Source organism: Herpailurus yagouaroundi, unplaced genomic scaffold (genome assembly GCF_014898765.1).
Source record: "Herpailurus yagouaroundi ecotype Mexico unplaced genomic scaffold, PumYag 196, whole genome shotgun sequence".
Taxonomy (NCBI): domain Eukaryota; kingdom Metazoa; phylum Chordata; class Mammalia; order Carnivora; family Felidae; genus Herpailurus; species Herpailurus yagouaroundi.
In genome coordinates, this window is record NW_024412427.1 from 4,385,141 (window position 1) to 4,399,475 (window position 14,335).

Here is a 14,335-nt window from a genome sequence, read left to right on the forward strand (position 1 = left end):
CCTCTACAAATCAATAAGAAAAGGACAGTAATGGTCAATAAGCATTAAAGGTGCTCAGCCTCTTTAGTAAATAGCTAAAAGCAAATAAATCCTCAATGAAGTATTATTTCATGTTTGCTAGATGGTCTAGAATTTTTAAATCTGGCAGTACTAAGTGTTAGTAAGGATTTAGAGAAGGAGGGCCTTTCAAAACATTGCTGGAGAGAATATAAATCGCTACTGCCACTTTGGAAAACAATTTGACTTCACTCAGTAAAGCTGAAGACATTTATACCCTTAGTCTATCTATCCTACTCCTGGGTATACCTGAGTGAACTCTTAAAAATGTTCAACTGAACATACAAAAATATTCATAGGCACTATGTCATAAGATAGCTCTTCTGAGAAAAAGCCCTATCATCCATCTACAGGACATCTCACCATCTACAGAATGACAAAATAAGTAAGACTATATTCATAAGATGAATGAAATACAACTACCTGTATCAACTGATATGAATATCAAAACAATATTGAGTGACAAATGCAAATCATTTAATACAAAGACTTACTTTCATATGTATGTCATGAAGCCGGAGGAAGCAAAATGATATCTTGGGATAGATGCATATATTTATAACTCCAAATAAAAATAGAATGATTAGCATAAAACCTGGCTAGTACCTGAGTGGGTGTTTTTTGTTTGTTTGTTTGTTTGTTTGGATATTTTTTGTTTTGTTTTTGTTTTGATGGGGAGAGAGAAGTCAGCAGTATGGAACACGCAGGGTACTTCAGTGATGCAGTGATGTTTTGTTTCTTAGAGGGGATAGTTGGTACATGTGTGTTCATTTCATAATTATTTTATAAACTATTCGTTCATTACCTCTCCTTTTGTCTGTGATAGATTTCATAAGAGATACTTTTTAATAGAGTCAAAAATAATATGACGAAAAGCAATAAAGTCCTAGAAATGTAATGTGTAAGGAATTTTAAAAACATATTTCTGACTAAGGGACATAAAAAGAAGCATTAATAAATGACGATTTGTACAGCATTACTGGTGGGAGGGCTCATTATAAAAAGGTGTCATTTGTCCCTCAGAGAAGTGAAGAATACAACTGGAATAAAAATTCTGATGGAACATTTTTGAAGTTTTTTAAACTTTTTCCAGTGTTCTGGAAAAACAACAGGGTAGTGAAAGCCCAGAAAACCTCGCAAAAGAAGAACAGTAAAAGAAAGGGACTTGTTCTGTCAACTATTAAAACATGTTACATGAACACAACAGAGAGATACTGTCAGAATAAGAGGCTGTGACTCGGAAATAGAGCGGGGAGCCGCTCAGCATGTGCCAGGATATAAAATAATTGAACATGCTAGGAAAGTGATATTTTAAATCACTGGGGAAAGTTCTGGCTGGTCAACTAATTGTTCTAAGAAAACCGTAAAGAACTACAGTGAGATTTCTGTTTCGTGCAATATATAAAACACATTCCAGACGGATCAACAAATTAGGTTCAAAAAGAAAGTGGGAATAAATCAAGCAGAAGACAATACACATGACTCTTGTTCTGATCCGGGGTGAGAACGGGAATTTGCTCTAAACTGGAAATACTGGAGGAGACCAGGTGGCCTGAAGGCCAGCTGCTTGATACTCACAGTCTTAACCTCCCCTGGATAGACCCTTGCTAAGAGTAGCATCTCCATTTCTCCGTTCAGCTCACTTTGCAGCTCTTAAATCTTCTCCCAATCCCTGACTGTTGGTAGATGGTTTCACCCTCACTTCTCAAGAAAATGGAGCCATGAGGAGGACGCCTCAGCTCTCCATTCCAAAGCAGCTGCACATTTTCCCATCTTGTCTTCTCTCACGAGGGGAAAGGTGCTTCCTCTCCACCCACCCCCATTGCTGCCTTTCAGGACTGGACCCCACCGCTTACTTCAATTTTGGATTTTTCCCGGTTGCCTGTGATCCTGCCAAAACCTCTCCAGCCTTTGGAAGGGGGCGCTGCTGTGCTCCTTTTCCCATCCCCGCTCTTGCTGCATCAGTCCTCTGGAGGCCAAAATCACTGGCTTGTCTGCTCAGGGTCTCTCACCTTCTGCGCTCTCCTCTGCCCATGGCAGGAGGGCTGTGAGGCCAGCATTCCCCTCTCGATTACTCTTGCTTAGGTCACAGGTAACCTTGAAGACACTAAGTTCAGTGGGCAAATTTAAGTTTGTAGTTTCCTTGACTACTCAGTCATCTCTGTCATTATGAACCCAACCCTTCTGGATCCCCCTTTGGCTGCTCCCCTGACAGCCCACCTTCCTGGTTTGCCTCTTGCCTCTCTGAATGTAGCCTCCCAGTTTCTCAGTTTCTTTGTTTCCTCCTGATTGTTAACATGGTAATTTTCCTCTTGGCTTAGTCCTGGACCTGTTTTGTTGGTTCCCTTATACACAGTTGCTTAATCTTGTATATCCAGCTGCTACTCAACGTTGCCATTTGGGTGCTCTGCACACACCTCAAATGAAACATCACAAAACTCACCAGCTCCCTTTCCTAAACTAGCCCTCCTGTAAGACTCTCTTTCTGTGAACAGCACTGTGACCCACTCCAGGTGTCTAAAACAGACAAGCTGGGGTCTCTCCTTGACACATTGCTTCCATGTTTCACCCTTAACCATCAACCAAATCACATTTGCTCAGCAGCTGCAAATCTCCTGCACCATCAGCTTCTTTTCTATACCACCATTACCATCCTTTCTCCCCAGGAGGGCCTTGCTCTTTCTACTGTGGCCCTCACAGAGCCAACCCACCACACTCCCAACAGCTAACCGCCCCCCCCCCCACTTTTGTCCTAGGAACTTCTAATCTACCAACTTTTATTTTCCTCTTCATATCCTGACTTGCTAGACTAGATTTCTCTGCTTGTAATTCTCCCAGTACTTTGTGCCCTTACCTCAAAGTCCTGATGTTTGTGGCAAGGATGAATAGATAGGGAAAGCAATCAGAGATCTGATGATTTAGAAGCTTCTACTTACCTAAAAGATTCAAGAAGCAAATGAAAAACTGACAAAAATATTTGTAACTCATGCAAAAAGAAGCTTATATCCTTAAAAAGAGATTGTAATTACAAACCCATAAGACAACGATGGACAAAAATGAAGAGCCATAGAGGAAAATGAGAGCAGGTTATAAAGAGCGTGTTCATAAAAGAGTCAATGCAAATGGCCAATTAAACTGAAAAAAAAAAAAAACTACATTCTCCAGTTTTCTAAAAAGGATACACACACATACACTTAATTTTTTAAATAGTGTTGGCATGGATTGGGAATAGTCGTGTTCTTCTTTCGGGGGAACCCAGAATGGTACAAACTCTGTGGAAGGCAATCTGGCAATATGTGTCAAAAGCCTTAAAAATAAAATAGTTCAACCACTTTGGCCCAATAGATTAATTTCTAAGAATGTATCTTAGGGAGGTCTGCAGAGTTTCATGAAAATACTTATTTAAAAAGTTTTTTTTTTCAACGTTTATTTATTTTTGGGACAGAGAGAGACAGAGCATGAACGGGGGAGGGGCAGAGAGAGAGGGAGACACAGAATCGGAAACAGGCTCCAGGCTCTGAGCCATCAGCCCAGAGCCCGACGCGGGGCTCGAACTCACGGACCGCGAGATCGTGACCTGGCTGAAGTCGGACGCTTAACCGACTGCGCCACCCAGGCGCCCCGAAAATACTTATTTATAAGAATTTTCATTGCAGTGTTACCTATAAAAAATTCAAACCAACTTTTTTTGTTTTTGACAAAGCACTCACACACCTACATGTGTGTGCATGCACATGTGGTAAAGGGGCAAAGGGAGAGGGAGAGAGAATCTTAAACACATTCCACGTCCAGCTTGGAGCCTGACTCAGAGCTCGACCCTATGACCCTGGGATCGTGACCTGAGCCGAAATACAGAGTTGGATGCTGAACTGACTGAGTCACCCCTGTACCCCTCAGACCAAGTTTAATACCCAATAATGTGACTCTAATGGAGCATTAAAATGCGTGGCCCCAGAGAACATTTAAGGATTTTTTTAAAACCCGTGATTTGTTTAGTGATAAAAGAAGGTCATAGCACAATATGCATGGTAGGAGTTTAATTTTTAAAAATAACATATGTATTTGCATAGGCATAAAAATACGGGAAAAATATCTCCAGATATGGGGATTATGAGTGATTTTGTTCCTTCTTTTTTTTACCCTTTTTGTATATTCTTAATATTCAACAAATTCTGTGTATCGTGTCCGTAATGAGAAAAACTAAATATATTTTAATTTAACAATAGGGAACTGATTGCAACATATGGCCAAGGCTATATCGAGAGAGGCGTACCATGATGATTAAGAGTATATGCTTTGAAGCTCATAGACAGGTGTTCAGTTCCCTCTTTACAACTTAAGAGCCGGATGACCTTGAGCAAGTTATTTAATTCTCTTAGCCTCAGTTCCCTTATCGGCACAACGGAGATAATACATCCTGGGCAGAGCTGTTTTGTGGCTTAAATGAAATAATGTATGTAAAATTCTGATCAAAGAGTAAGTGCTTAGTAAAAGTACCTGCTTTTATAATGCCAAAATATAAATAGATCCAGTAATGATTTACATGAATTCATGATTCCCTGGGGGGTTATAACTGGAAGTTTGGAGAATCATTTATTTTATGGCTCAGCATCTTCTGGACCATCATAATGATGCTGGAATCCAGCAGGAAGGTGCTGGCAGGAAGGCTGAGCTGGGTTCAAAAGCCTCCCAGGAAAGGTTTTGCTCATTTGGGCAAAATGCTGGCATTGGTCATCGATTCACCTGCTTGACCAACCAACAAATGCTTATTAAGCATCTACCATGTGCCAAGCATCAGAGACTCAGCAGTGAGACAAACTACCTGCCTTCTGGGAGTGAAACAGACTTTTCTAATTGGTGTGGTTTCAAGACACATAGATCCTGTTGGGTTCAGCAATTCGGAAACTGAGGAATAGTTGGAGACTCTGGTAGGTCCAGGAAGATGGTAGTGATGCTCACTTTGCATTCCTCGGTTACCAATCCTAAGGCAAGAGTCTAATTCTAGAATCCTACCTGATGGCAGGGCTGGGGCCTCTTGATGTCCTGCCTACACTGCTCAGGTTTAATTCAAACACAGACTTGCTTAGTCTGCAGATAAAAAGCCATTTGGTCACCTGGGGGAGGGGGAATAGCAAACTATGGCCCAGGGGTCAACTCCAGCCTAGTGTCTTTTTCTTTCAAATAAAGTTTTATGGGAACACAGCCATGCCCATTTGTATATGGATTGTCTGTGGCTGTTTTGTGCTACAAGCACAAAGCTGAGCTATTATAGCAGGTACTGTAAGGTCCACAAAGCCTAAAGTATCATCTGACCCTTTACAGGAAAGCTTGGCCAACTGCTGTTCTAATTCAGTGGGGCTGGGGAAATGAGATGGTAGGTGCCATCAAGTTCCTTTTCCCTTCTGTAGTTCCAGGAGCTGTTCCCCTAGAATCTATCCAAGGAGGGCCCTTTGAGGAGAAGATCTACATCCAGTGGAAACCTCCCAATGAGACCAACGGGGTCATCACACTGTATGAGGTAAGAAGACCCCTTTGCTCTACCTCTTGGTTTGGCTTCATTCAATTGACTTCAGCCTGAAGTTGGAAAATTTCTACTGGGTGCAGGGCTCCAGTGAGGGCATGAAGGTGAGTAAGACACATCTTACCCAAAGGTTTCAGACAATACAGTGAGAAGACAACACAAGGTCATACAGATGAGCAGCTTGACAGCCCCAGTGACCCAGAAGACTGGACACACCACACCTTGAAGTGATTATTTATCTCTTTAGAAAGGAGTGGGCACTCAGGGAGGCAGACTGTCCCAGCAGAGCCCAGAAGACCCAGGCCCAGCACACAGTAGTTATAGTTCACTTTATGTGGAAAACCACAACACCCAGATGATGCTCATCCTACACCTGTTAGTTTCTGGGCTTCCAGAAAAAAATCCCGAAGTCATTCTCTGCCCTGGGGGTGCGTGATTCTTAAGTTTTAATGTTGCTCTTTGGCCACAGCATATTTTATTGTTACTCAGGTGATGGTATCAGAAGCTCCCCTCCCAGCATTAGCAGGGCCTTATCCTATCAGAGATATGACATCATATCAGAGATGGAGCAGAACCTCCTCAGACAGTAAGGTACCCATCAAGCCAACACAATGTGGCTTCCTGAAAACTTTCAAACTTAGAACAAACTGTATAGAAGTCTATTGCAAAACAAAAACAGTGGAACCTCAGTGAGGCTGATATAGCTGAACTCAAGTACTGAGATGTGGTCAAGGTTGACTATCCTCCCACCCTGAATCTTCTGAGATGCTGGGAGACTGTGGTACGGGCTGCAGTAGAGACCACAGCAGTGCAGAAGGAAGGGTATGGAAGCCAAAGCTGCAGTGATGGAGCCCTGCATGCCAGGGTCTCGCGTGATGAAGTCCCACATGCCAGAGTCTCGCGTGATGGAGCCCAGCATCCCAGTAGCCCTTCTGTGGTATTGCGTGATGGCCCCCAGCATCCCAGTAGCACCGCTGTGGTCTCTCATAACCTTTTTCAGGGTCTTCCTCTCTCCAGGCCTGCTGCTCCCCTCTAAGATGAGAGTGGTAATGGCTGCATTAGGGTTCCTGTAGAGGGTTTGAGGTGGGAAAGATTACAAGAATCCCCAGGCTGAAATGCAGTGCAGCCCCTGAGAGCTCATGCAGAAAGGTACTGAGAGATATTGAGGTATTGAGAGTGAGCTGTGAAAGAATATCCCCACGTAAGGGAGGGAAATCAAAGAGTATTGGTGATGGAGAAATATTTAAGATGAATTGAATGGACACAGAAGCTCTCTAGAGAGACCTGGAAGGACCTCAGAGCTCTCTGAGGAAGGAGAAAACCATCCATCATGTACAAGGTGTAACACCTTCAGAAAATGCCTTCACTCAGCAAATCCCAGCTTCCTCAAAAGGAGAGCTGTATCATATTCCATTTTGGGCCCACATGGTTGGGAGAAGCTTCCTTCCTGCAGGAAGCTGCTAGGGGCGGGGAGGTACCATATCGACCTTGCCCAGGACATGTTCAGAAGTGCCTCATTGTGGGGGAGAGAGGGACCAAAAACTCAGCTGAAACAAAGCCTCGTCAGTTCAGAGCTACCTGCCATTCTTTGTGAAGTGGAAGCTGCCATCGCGTGCGCATACACACACACACACACACACACACACACACACACGCACGCTCACTTGGTGCTGTTATGTAAATGGCTCTCTATGCCAGATGTTCAAGGTTTTTGGAATTCACAGGCCAGTAACATTTCAAAAGGCTTGGAGGACCAACATCCAGTTCTTTACCATTTTTTATTAACATCATTTCATAAAAGACATAACTTCAAAAATACAGAAAGGACATAATTTCAGAATAAAAGGCAGTCCTTCAAATTGAATAAATTTAGCTTTATGAATAACTCATGAGTCTCCTTATTTTTTCTTTTTGCCTTGAATTGAGGACAACTTTGTCCTGAAAAGGCCCTATAGTCTTTGTACCCAGCTGCACTTGGAAACCACTGGGCTGGGCCATGTTGCAGGGGACGTCATATCCCTGCACGGACCAATTTCTTACTTGGGAAGTATCCTGCCTCCTCTGATGTGTGCATGGAATGGGCTAGGAAACCTGCTCATGCTGTTGTGTGAGAAGAAGAGACGATGGGGTGGAGAGAGTGCAAGGGAGCGGTCCCAGCTGTGAGTGATACACCCTGTTCAAGCAGCAGCTCCATGAAGTTGAGGTCTCAGCATATGAGACCTCTGGAGTTCTGGGCTCGATGGTGGGCACAGATCGGTACAGGGCACCCTTCTCAGTTGTGTGTGAGTCCTGTACCTTGTCGATTTCCAAAGACCAGTCACCGGGGATGCTGGCATTTCTGTGATGGGCTCTCCTGGACACAGCTCTGGAGAGACACCTTCAGTTGGCTTCTCAGCTGCTTCCTGTGCTGTGATTACAGAGAGTGAGAGATGGAAGGCTGCAGCTATCTGACTTTTCCATGAGCTCTGGACGTCACCTTTTGGGAATATGCTAAATATCTTAGATGATGCAATGAAGGGAGCCAAGGAGTTCATGGGCTGAGGTCATTGTATTTTGAGCATAAACGTGGCTATGACCATGTGCATCAGAGGCTAGTGGGACCTCCGAAGGTAAGAATGTTGGCTTTTGAGGTCAGACAGCTTCATTCTGAACTCTAGCTCTGCCATTGTAACCGTGGGTACAGCAAAGAGCTTCTCATTTATATTCATTTGTACACATACTTATATGTTCAATGCTGTGTTTGGCATTTAGAAATAGCATCAATGAATGCTAGCTCTCACAGTACATAAAAATGAAGAAATTGAAACCCAGAGAGTTGAGGTGTGAAGACCAAGGTCATAGCTGAGATGGCAGATTCGTGGGTCTTGAGTTCAAGTGCCAACGCCTTGCCCCTTACTCAGTGTGGTCGGTGGACCGGCAGCATTGGCATAACCTGGGAGCTGGTGAGAAATGCAGCTTTCAGGCCCCAGCAGACCACCTTGGTCAGAGTCTCCTGGTAACAAGATTTTCTGGGTGATTCACGTGGGCGTGAGAGTTTGAGAAGCACTGCTCTAGACCACACTACTCTTGAGAAAATTTCAGCAATTGATGAGTGAGTATGTCCTCCTGAGCAGAGAGAGACAGGGAGGCCCTTCCATGCTGGGTTCAACCCATTCCCATCCCAGATAGTAAGCAGGAGACCTTGCTTTTCAAGACATTTATAACAGAGTATGTGTTTATGAGGCAATTTCCAAATTTAATTAGATGAAACCAATTTGATTTTTAAAATTAGGTTCTGGTTGTAATTTCTAGAGAGGAACCCATAAATTATAACTCACCCTCCTCTGGTCTCAAAAAGTGTATTTTGTGACAAAGGAAAATAGGATAACACAAATAGAAGAGAAGTCTAGGATTCTCTGTATGTTCCTGTATACAACCTTGGACTTGACAAAGTCAAAAGCCAAAAAAGGAGCAGTGGGTGCAGTAAAGGAGGGTTATGGCTATGTAAACACTGGAAATATTATTCAGTGTAGTAGGTTCAAGTAAGTTTAAATAATTAAATTTCTTTTCCCATGAGTCTGAGTCACAACCTCTGGGTCTATCCTTGGACAGTTCTGCGCCCCAAATCTGAGTGGCTTTGATTATGTCTCATTCCGTCTTTGGGCTTAAGTCCCCTTTTATAATACGAAGGTGTCAGATTATTCTGGGCTTCAATGGGTAAGAATCAAGAGAAAAATAAATCTATGTCAAACCCACAAAATCAAAGGCTTATACCTCATTTTGGAGTTTCTCTCCAATATGAAACTGCCTATGACTGGAGTCTTTGAACATAATGCAGTGATGACACTTGAAGGAAAAATAGCTAGTGGAAAGGCCCTGGGGTAGGAATGACTTTGGGATGTTTAACAAATAGGAAGAAGGTCAGAGTGACTGAAGCTTCATGAGTTAGGGGATCATGATGATGAGAGCATATGGAAAGTGTGTGGGCAGGGTCGGGTTGTGCAGGGCTCCTAGAGTTCGTGCTTTATCCTGAGAGAAATAGAAAGCCCTGGGAGGATTTTAAGCAGAGGACTAAAAGAATCAGATTTACATTCTTTACAAAAGCAACTGGATTTTGTGTGACTAGTGGGCTGTAGGTACACAGGCATCTTGGAGACATCTGGAAAATGTGCCAGAGGCAAGGACATTTCCATCACCTATGATTTTTCAATGAGGACTCAGCTAGCCAGGTGGAAGATCGGAATGCTTTGTCACATCTGCCTCTCTGCTGCTGCTAACCTGGACTTTGACACCTTTCTTTCAGTCGGGAATTCATGTCTTGATGGGCTCCCTGAAGCCATGGACCTTGAGACCCTGTGCCTCCCCCAAGGAATGGGAGTCTAGCCCTTACTCTAATGCTATTCCAGGGCTATGGCACAGCCTGTTTTTCCAGCAGTCATGACCTGTCTCCCTGCCTGCTAAGTGGGGGCTCCCAGTGGTCATTGGAGCCCACTGAAGCCAGCCTCCCCTTCACTGTGGCAGGAGGTATTAGGATGAGTTAGACCATGGCCTCATATGTTTGGGGATTTGTACTGTAGTGGGATATACAGAGTATGCATCTGTGATCAGTTTCCTAACAGAGTGACAGTGCCCAGAGTTAAGTAATGTCAAAGGCCTCACATCTACAAACCAGCAGATCAATATCAGACATGCAGAATCTCGGGCCCCAGCCCAGACCCACTAAATCACAGTCAGTGTTTGAACAAGATCTCTAGATGATTGGTGCCCATGTTAACATATGAGAAGCATTGTTCTAAGAGACACTTTACAAGTTCACAGCCTAGACCCAGGAAGCTCTCCTTGGAGGAAGAACATGGCCACTGAATGAACTGAGTAATATTCCTGCTCACATGGGACCTGAGGGCTGAATATTTTCACCAGGAATGTGGAGATCAAGCCATTCCCATAGCCTCTTCCAGAGCCCTGCTTGGGTCTGACCAAGATATCAGGTTTCCCAAGTCCAGGGCCTGGACATGAGGGTTAATGTAGCCTCTCCCACTGTCACTGAACTCTCGTGAACAACACAGCTCACCCAAAACAGACCATCACAGCTGCAGACAGGGACTTAAAGCCAGAACGGGGTCATGGCGGAAACAATCCAGCCAGTTGTTTAAAAGCTCCTCAATAAAATCATTCAGAGACAAGCTGTTCAGAGTTCATGAAAAACAGTAATCAATACGTGTTTCAATTCTATTAATTGTTCTCGTCTCTGCCCAAAAATAAAAACTGCAGTGTGGGAATTGGGCCAGAAGATGTTACACTAGCAACTGGGTTAACGAAGTGTGAAAATATTTAAAATTCAGACACGTGAAGCTTCCCAGTAAGAGCAGTCAGAATCACCAAGTTTCTAATTACAGTGTATAAATCTGAGAAGCTTAAAGAGAACGAGAGGACCCTAATGAGGCAGGAATGGGTGTCTTGATTATGCTAGAGTTGATTGACATTTATCTTGCAAGCTATTCTAGGCGCCTGGCGTTCAGAGTTAAATAAAACACAGACTTCGCCCCAATAAAACAAGGCGGCATTCCCATGCGGGAGCTCCTTTAAATGGTACAATAGGCCAGAGGGTCGTCAATATTTTTCCAGCATACAGATGGTTGGATTTGATCTGAGCAAAAAGCACGGGCCCCAGAAATCCACATTCCATCAGAGCACATTTCAGGAAGGCTGAGACTGGGGAAGTGTTCAGGCAATCGGAGTGGGTGCACGTGGATGGGGAGAGGGGGCCAGACGCTTGCATGAGCTCCTGAGTGGGCTCTCAGAGGGGGAGACCCGTAGGAGGCTCAGTTTGGATGTGCAGGCACACCTTCTTCTGTCCTTTGGCTTGGCCACAATGACCTTTTAGGGTTCACTCTCCCCAGACAGTCCAGTGGCTCTGGTCCACAGAGAGGCAGTAGGGTGATGGAATGTGGTCCTGATGGGCAGGAGGTGGTATAGGAGGAAGTGACTAACACAGCCCAAAGCAAGAATTTGCATAATTCAGGCTGGAGCTACGTTAATTAGGATACACAATTTGCATAATGCAGGCGTTTATTGGGTATAACTTGAGCCAGGCTCTAACTGGGAAAAAAAAGCTCTTGTTTCTTTTGAATTGTTTAAGCCAGAAATGTGGGAATCATTCATTCTTCCCCACCTGCCACACATCCGATGCTCTAGAAAGTGTGATGGCTTCTCCTGTCAAAACAGACACAGGTTAGGGCACGTGGCCTCATCTCCACCAACACACTGCTCTGAGCACTCATCTGATGCCTGGAACATTTCAGGACCTCCCTACCCACACTCTCACTATTCCACTGTATTCCACTGCCACACAGAACATCTCAACAGGTAAATCCAACTACGTACCTTTGTTGCTTTGGCTTCGTCTTCACTTTGGGGCCCTGAATGGTCTGGCCCCTGCCTGCCTGCCTGCCTGCCTGCCTCTAACTTCATCTCCTGCCCCTGTCTCCATTGCTTTCTGTGCACCAGCCCCTCTAGCCTTCTAGCATTTTCTCAAACCCACCCAGTTCTCTGTGGCTCATGTGGCTTTGTGGATGTCATTTCTTCAGCCTGTAGCATGTGTCACTTTATAGTTCTCATGACTATCTCCTTCCTATTATTCACCTCTAAGAGGCTTTTCCCCTCCACCATCCACTTTATCCAGCAGCCTGCTTGTTTCTTTCATACCATTTTCACAATCTGAACTTAAGTTGTTTGTGCTTTATCGTCACCCATGGGACTTGGAGGCTCATAAGGGCATGGGCCCTGTGATGGTTATTTAACATGTCAACTTGGCTAAGCCATGGTGCCCAGATATCAGGTTAAACATGATTCTGGATAGTTTTATGAGAGTGTTTTTTGGATAAGGTTAACACTTAAGTCAGTGGAATTTGAATAAAGCAGATGCCTTCCATAGTGTATTTGTGGGCCTCATCTAATCAGTCGAAGAGCTGAATGGAACAAAAAACTGAGCTCTCCTGAGCTAGATGGAATTTTGCCTGCATATGACCTTCAGAATTGAACTGTGTTGATGGCTCTTCCCTTGTTTCCAGGCTGACAGCCTTTGGTCTTGATCTGCTTTTGGTCATATTTGTTTTTGCTTTTCAGTGTGTATTCAGGACCTAAAAGAGACATTTGCACATAGTATATGTTCAATAAATACTCCTTGGGTAGATGTGTGGCTTTGTGCTTTATCTTAACAAGGGGTAATGGTGAAAGTTTTGCCTAATAAGTTTAGTGGTTTTCAAGCTTAGCTGAAGATTAGAATCATGCCTTGAGAGCCCCAAAACATGGATAAATAAATAGGTAGGTAGCTGTATAAATGGATGGATGGTGGATGGATGGATGTCTGGGTCTCACTGCAATCCAAATAAATCAGAGTCTCTGGGGAGGAGTTTTTATCCATGTGGATTTTTTTTTAAAGTTCCTTGGGAAATTCTAACATACATTCAGGGTTGGGGAAAAACACTGCATAAAATGAATCCAGTAAATTCACTCTGAGATGGTATCCTAGCCAAATACCAGCTAAATAAACACAGTCTCGACTCTGGCCTTCCCCTGTCTTCATTCCTCTCTGCCAGAATCCAGCATTGTCTGGTGTTATATTATAGCCAAGTCGATCATGCACAGGCTGGTGCCAGATAAGGCTCAAATTCAAGATGCATTGGCCTTTTTTCCTCAAGGTTGCTAAACAGTTTGTGGGATAACTGAAGGTACAGTGGGCTGTACCAGTCTGTCCATATTCCGTTGCATCTTACCAGTGGCATCTTGCAACTCTGATGGCGCAGTCAAGCACAAACCTTACCCTATGAATATTTCCCCCTCCCCTATATGGGAGAAATTAGTTCTTTTGTTTATTTATGAGATTAATAAGAGACACGCACACACACAAAACTCAGCTTTGCCCATGGGGCTTCTTCTAAATCTTAAAAATCAGGGCCCTGGGATTCTAGGAGCCATCTTTCCTAACCCTCAGCCCATCATTCACCCTCCATAGGGTGTTTCTCTTCCAGAGACTTGAATAATGCAGGCGTCCCTGGGTAGATGCCATACACAGGTCTGCTGGGCTGACAGGCAGGTCGACAGGTGTCTCAACAGAAATGGCTGTGGGTTGAAAAGAATGATTTCTGGCACTCAGAGTCTGGAAGGAAAGGAAGTTGTGTTCTGACGTGAGTAAGTTACGTTTATGTAAGTGAGACCATTAGAGCTGCCTGTCATCCGCTCGTGGAATATCAGGAGTGCCTGTATAGTTGCCTCAGGGTCTTTCTTTTTTCTGTTACAACTTGGGTGTTTGTGATGGAGCCAGGTAACGTGACAGTAGGGAAATCAACAGATGCATAGTGCTTGTTACCTACAGAACGGCAAAGCATGTTCTCCTGGCAAGCAGGAAGGCTTTTACAATAAACATTGATCATTCCGTTTAGCTCTAAGAAAACTGAAGTTTCTGCGGGGAAAATGTTCCCGCAGTGTGCATCTGGGGGTATATTTGTCTTGGTGTGTGTGCGTAGGAGCATGTATGTGTGTGTTTATGTGGTTATACGTTGGCACGTGTACTCACGTATATACTTATGCGTTTGTCTGCATGTCTCTGTGAGGCTCTACCCATATTCTCAGCTGCATTCTCGGAATTGCTCTCTTTGGAGAGTTAACTGTGGGAGACACCAGAGACACAGGGCTCGGTCTGTTTTCTCCCAGGTCACCTCATATCCACGCCATAGGAACGTCATGGGAGAAACTCCCTCTTATTTCAGTAGACTCCTA

General features: G+C 44.1%; 1 protein-coding gene across 9 annotated transcripts in view; it reads left to right on the forward strand.

Annotated features, from left to right (window-relative positions):
* The window catches only part of PTPRT (protein tyrosine phosphatase receptor type T), a 793,719-nt gene that overhangs the window by 400,357 nt on the left and 379,027 nt on the right, over positions 1-14,335 (forward strand). For all 9 annotated transcript variants that reach the window (XM_040447029.1, XM_040447037.1, XM_040447031.1 and 6 more), the window contains exon 8: positions 5,466-5,575. In XM_040447029.1, coding sequence (XP_040302963.1) covers positions 5,466-5,575 — 110 coding nt within the window. The remainder of the gene's footprint in view (positions 1-5,465; positions 5,576-14,335) is intronic.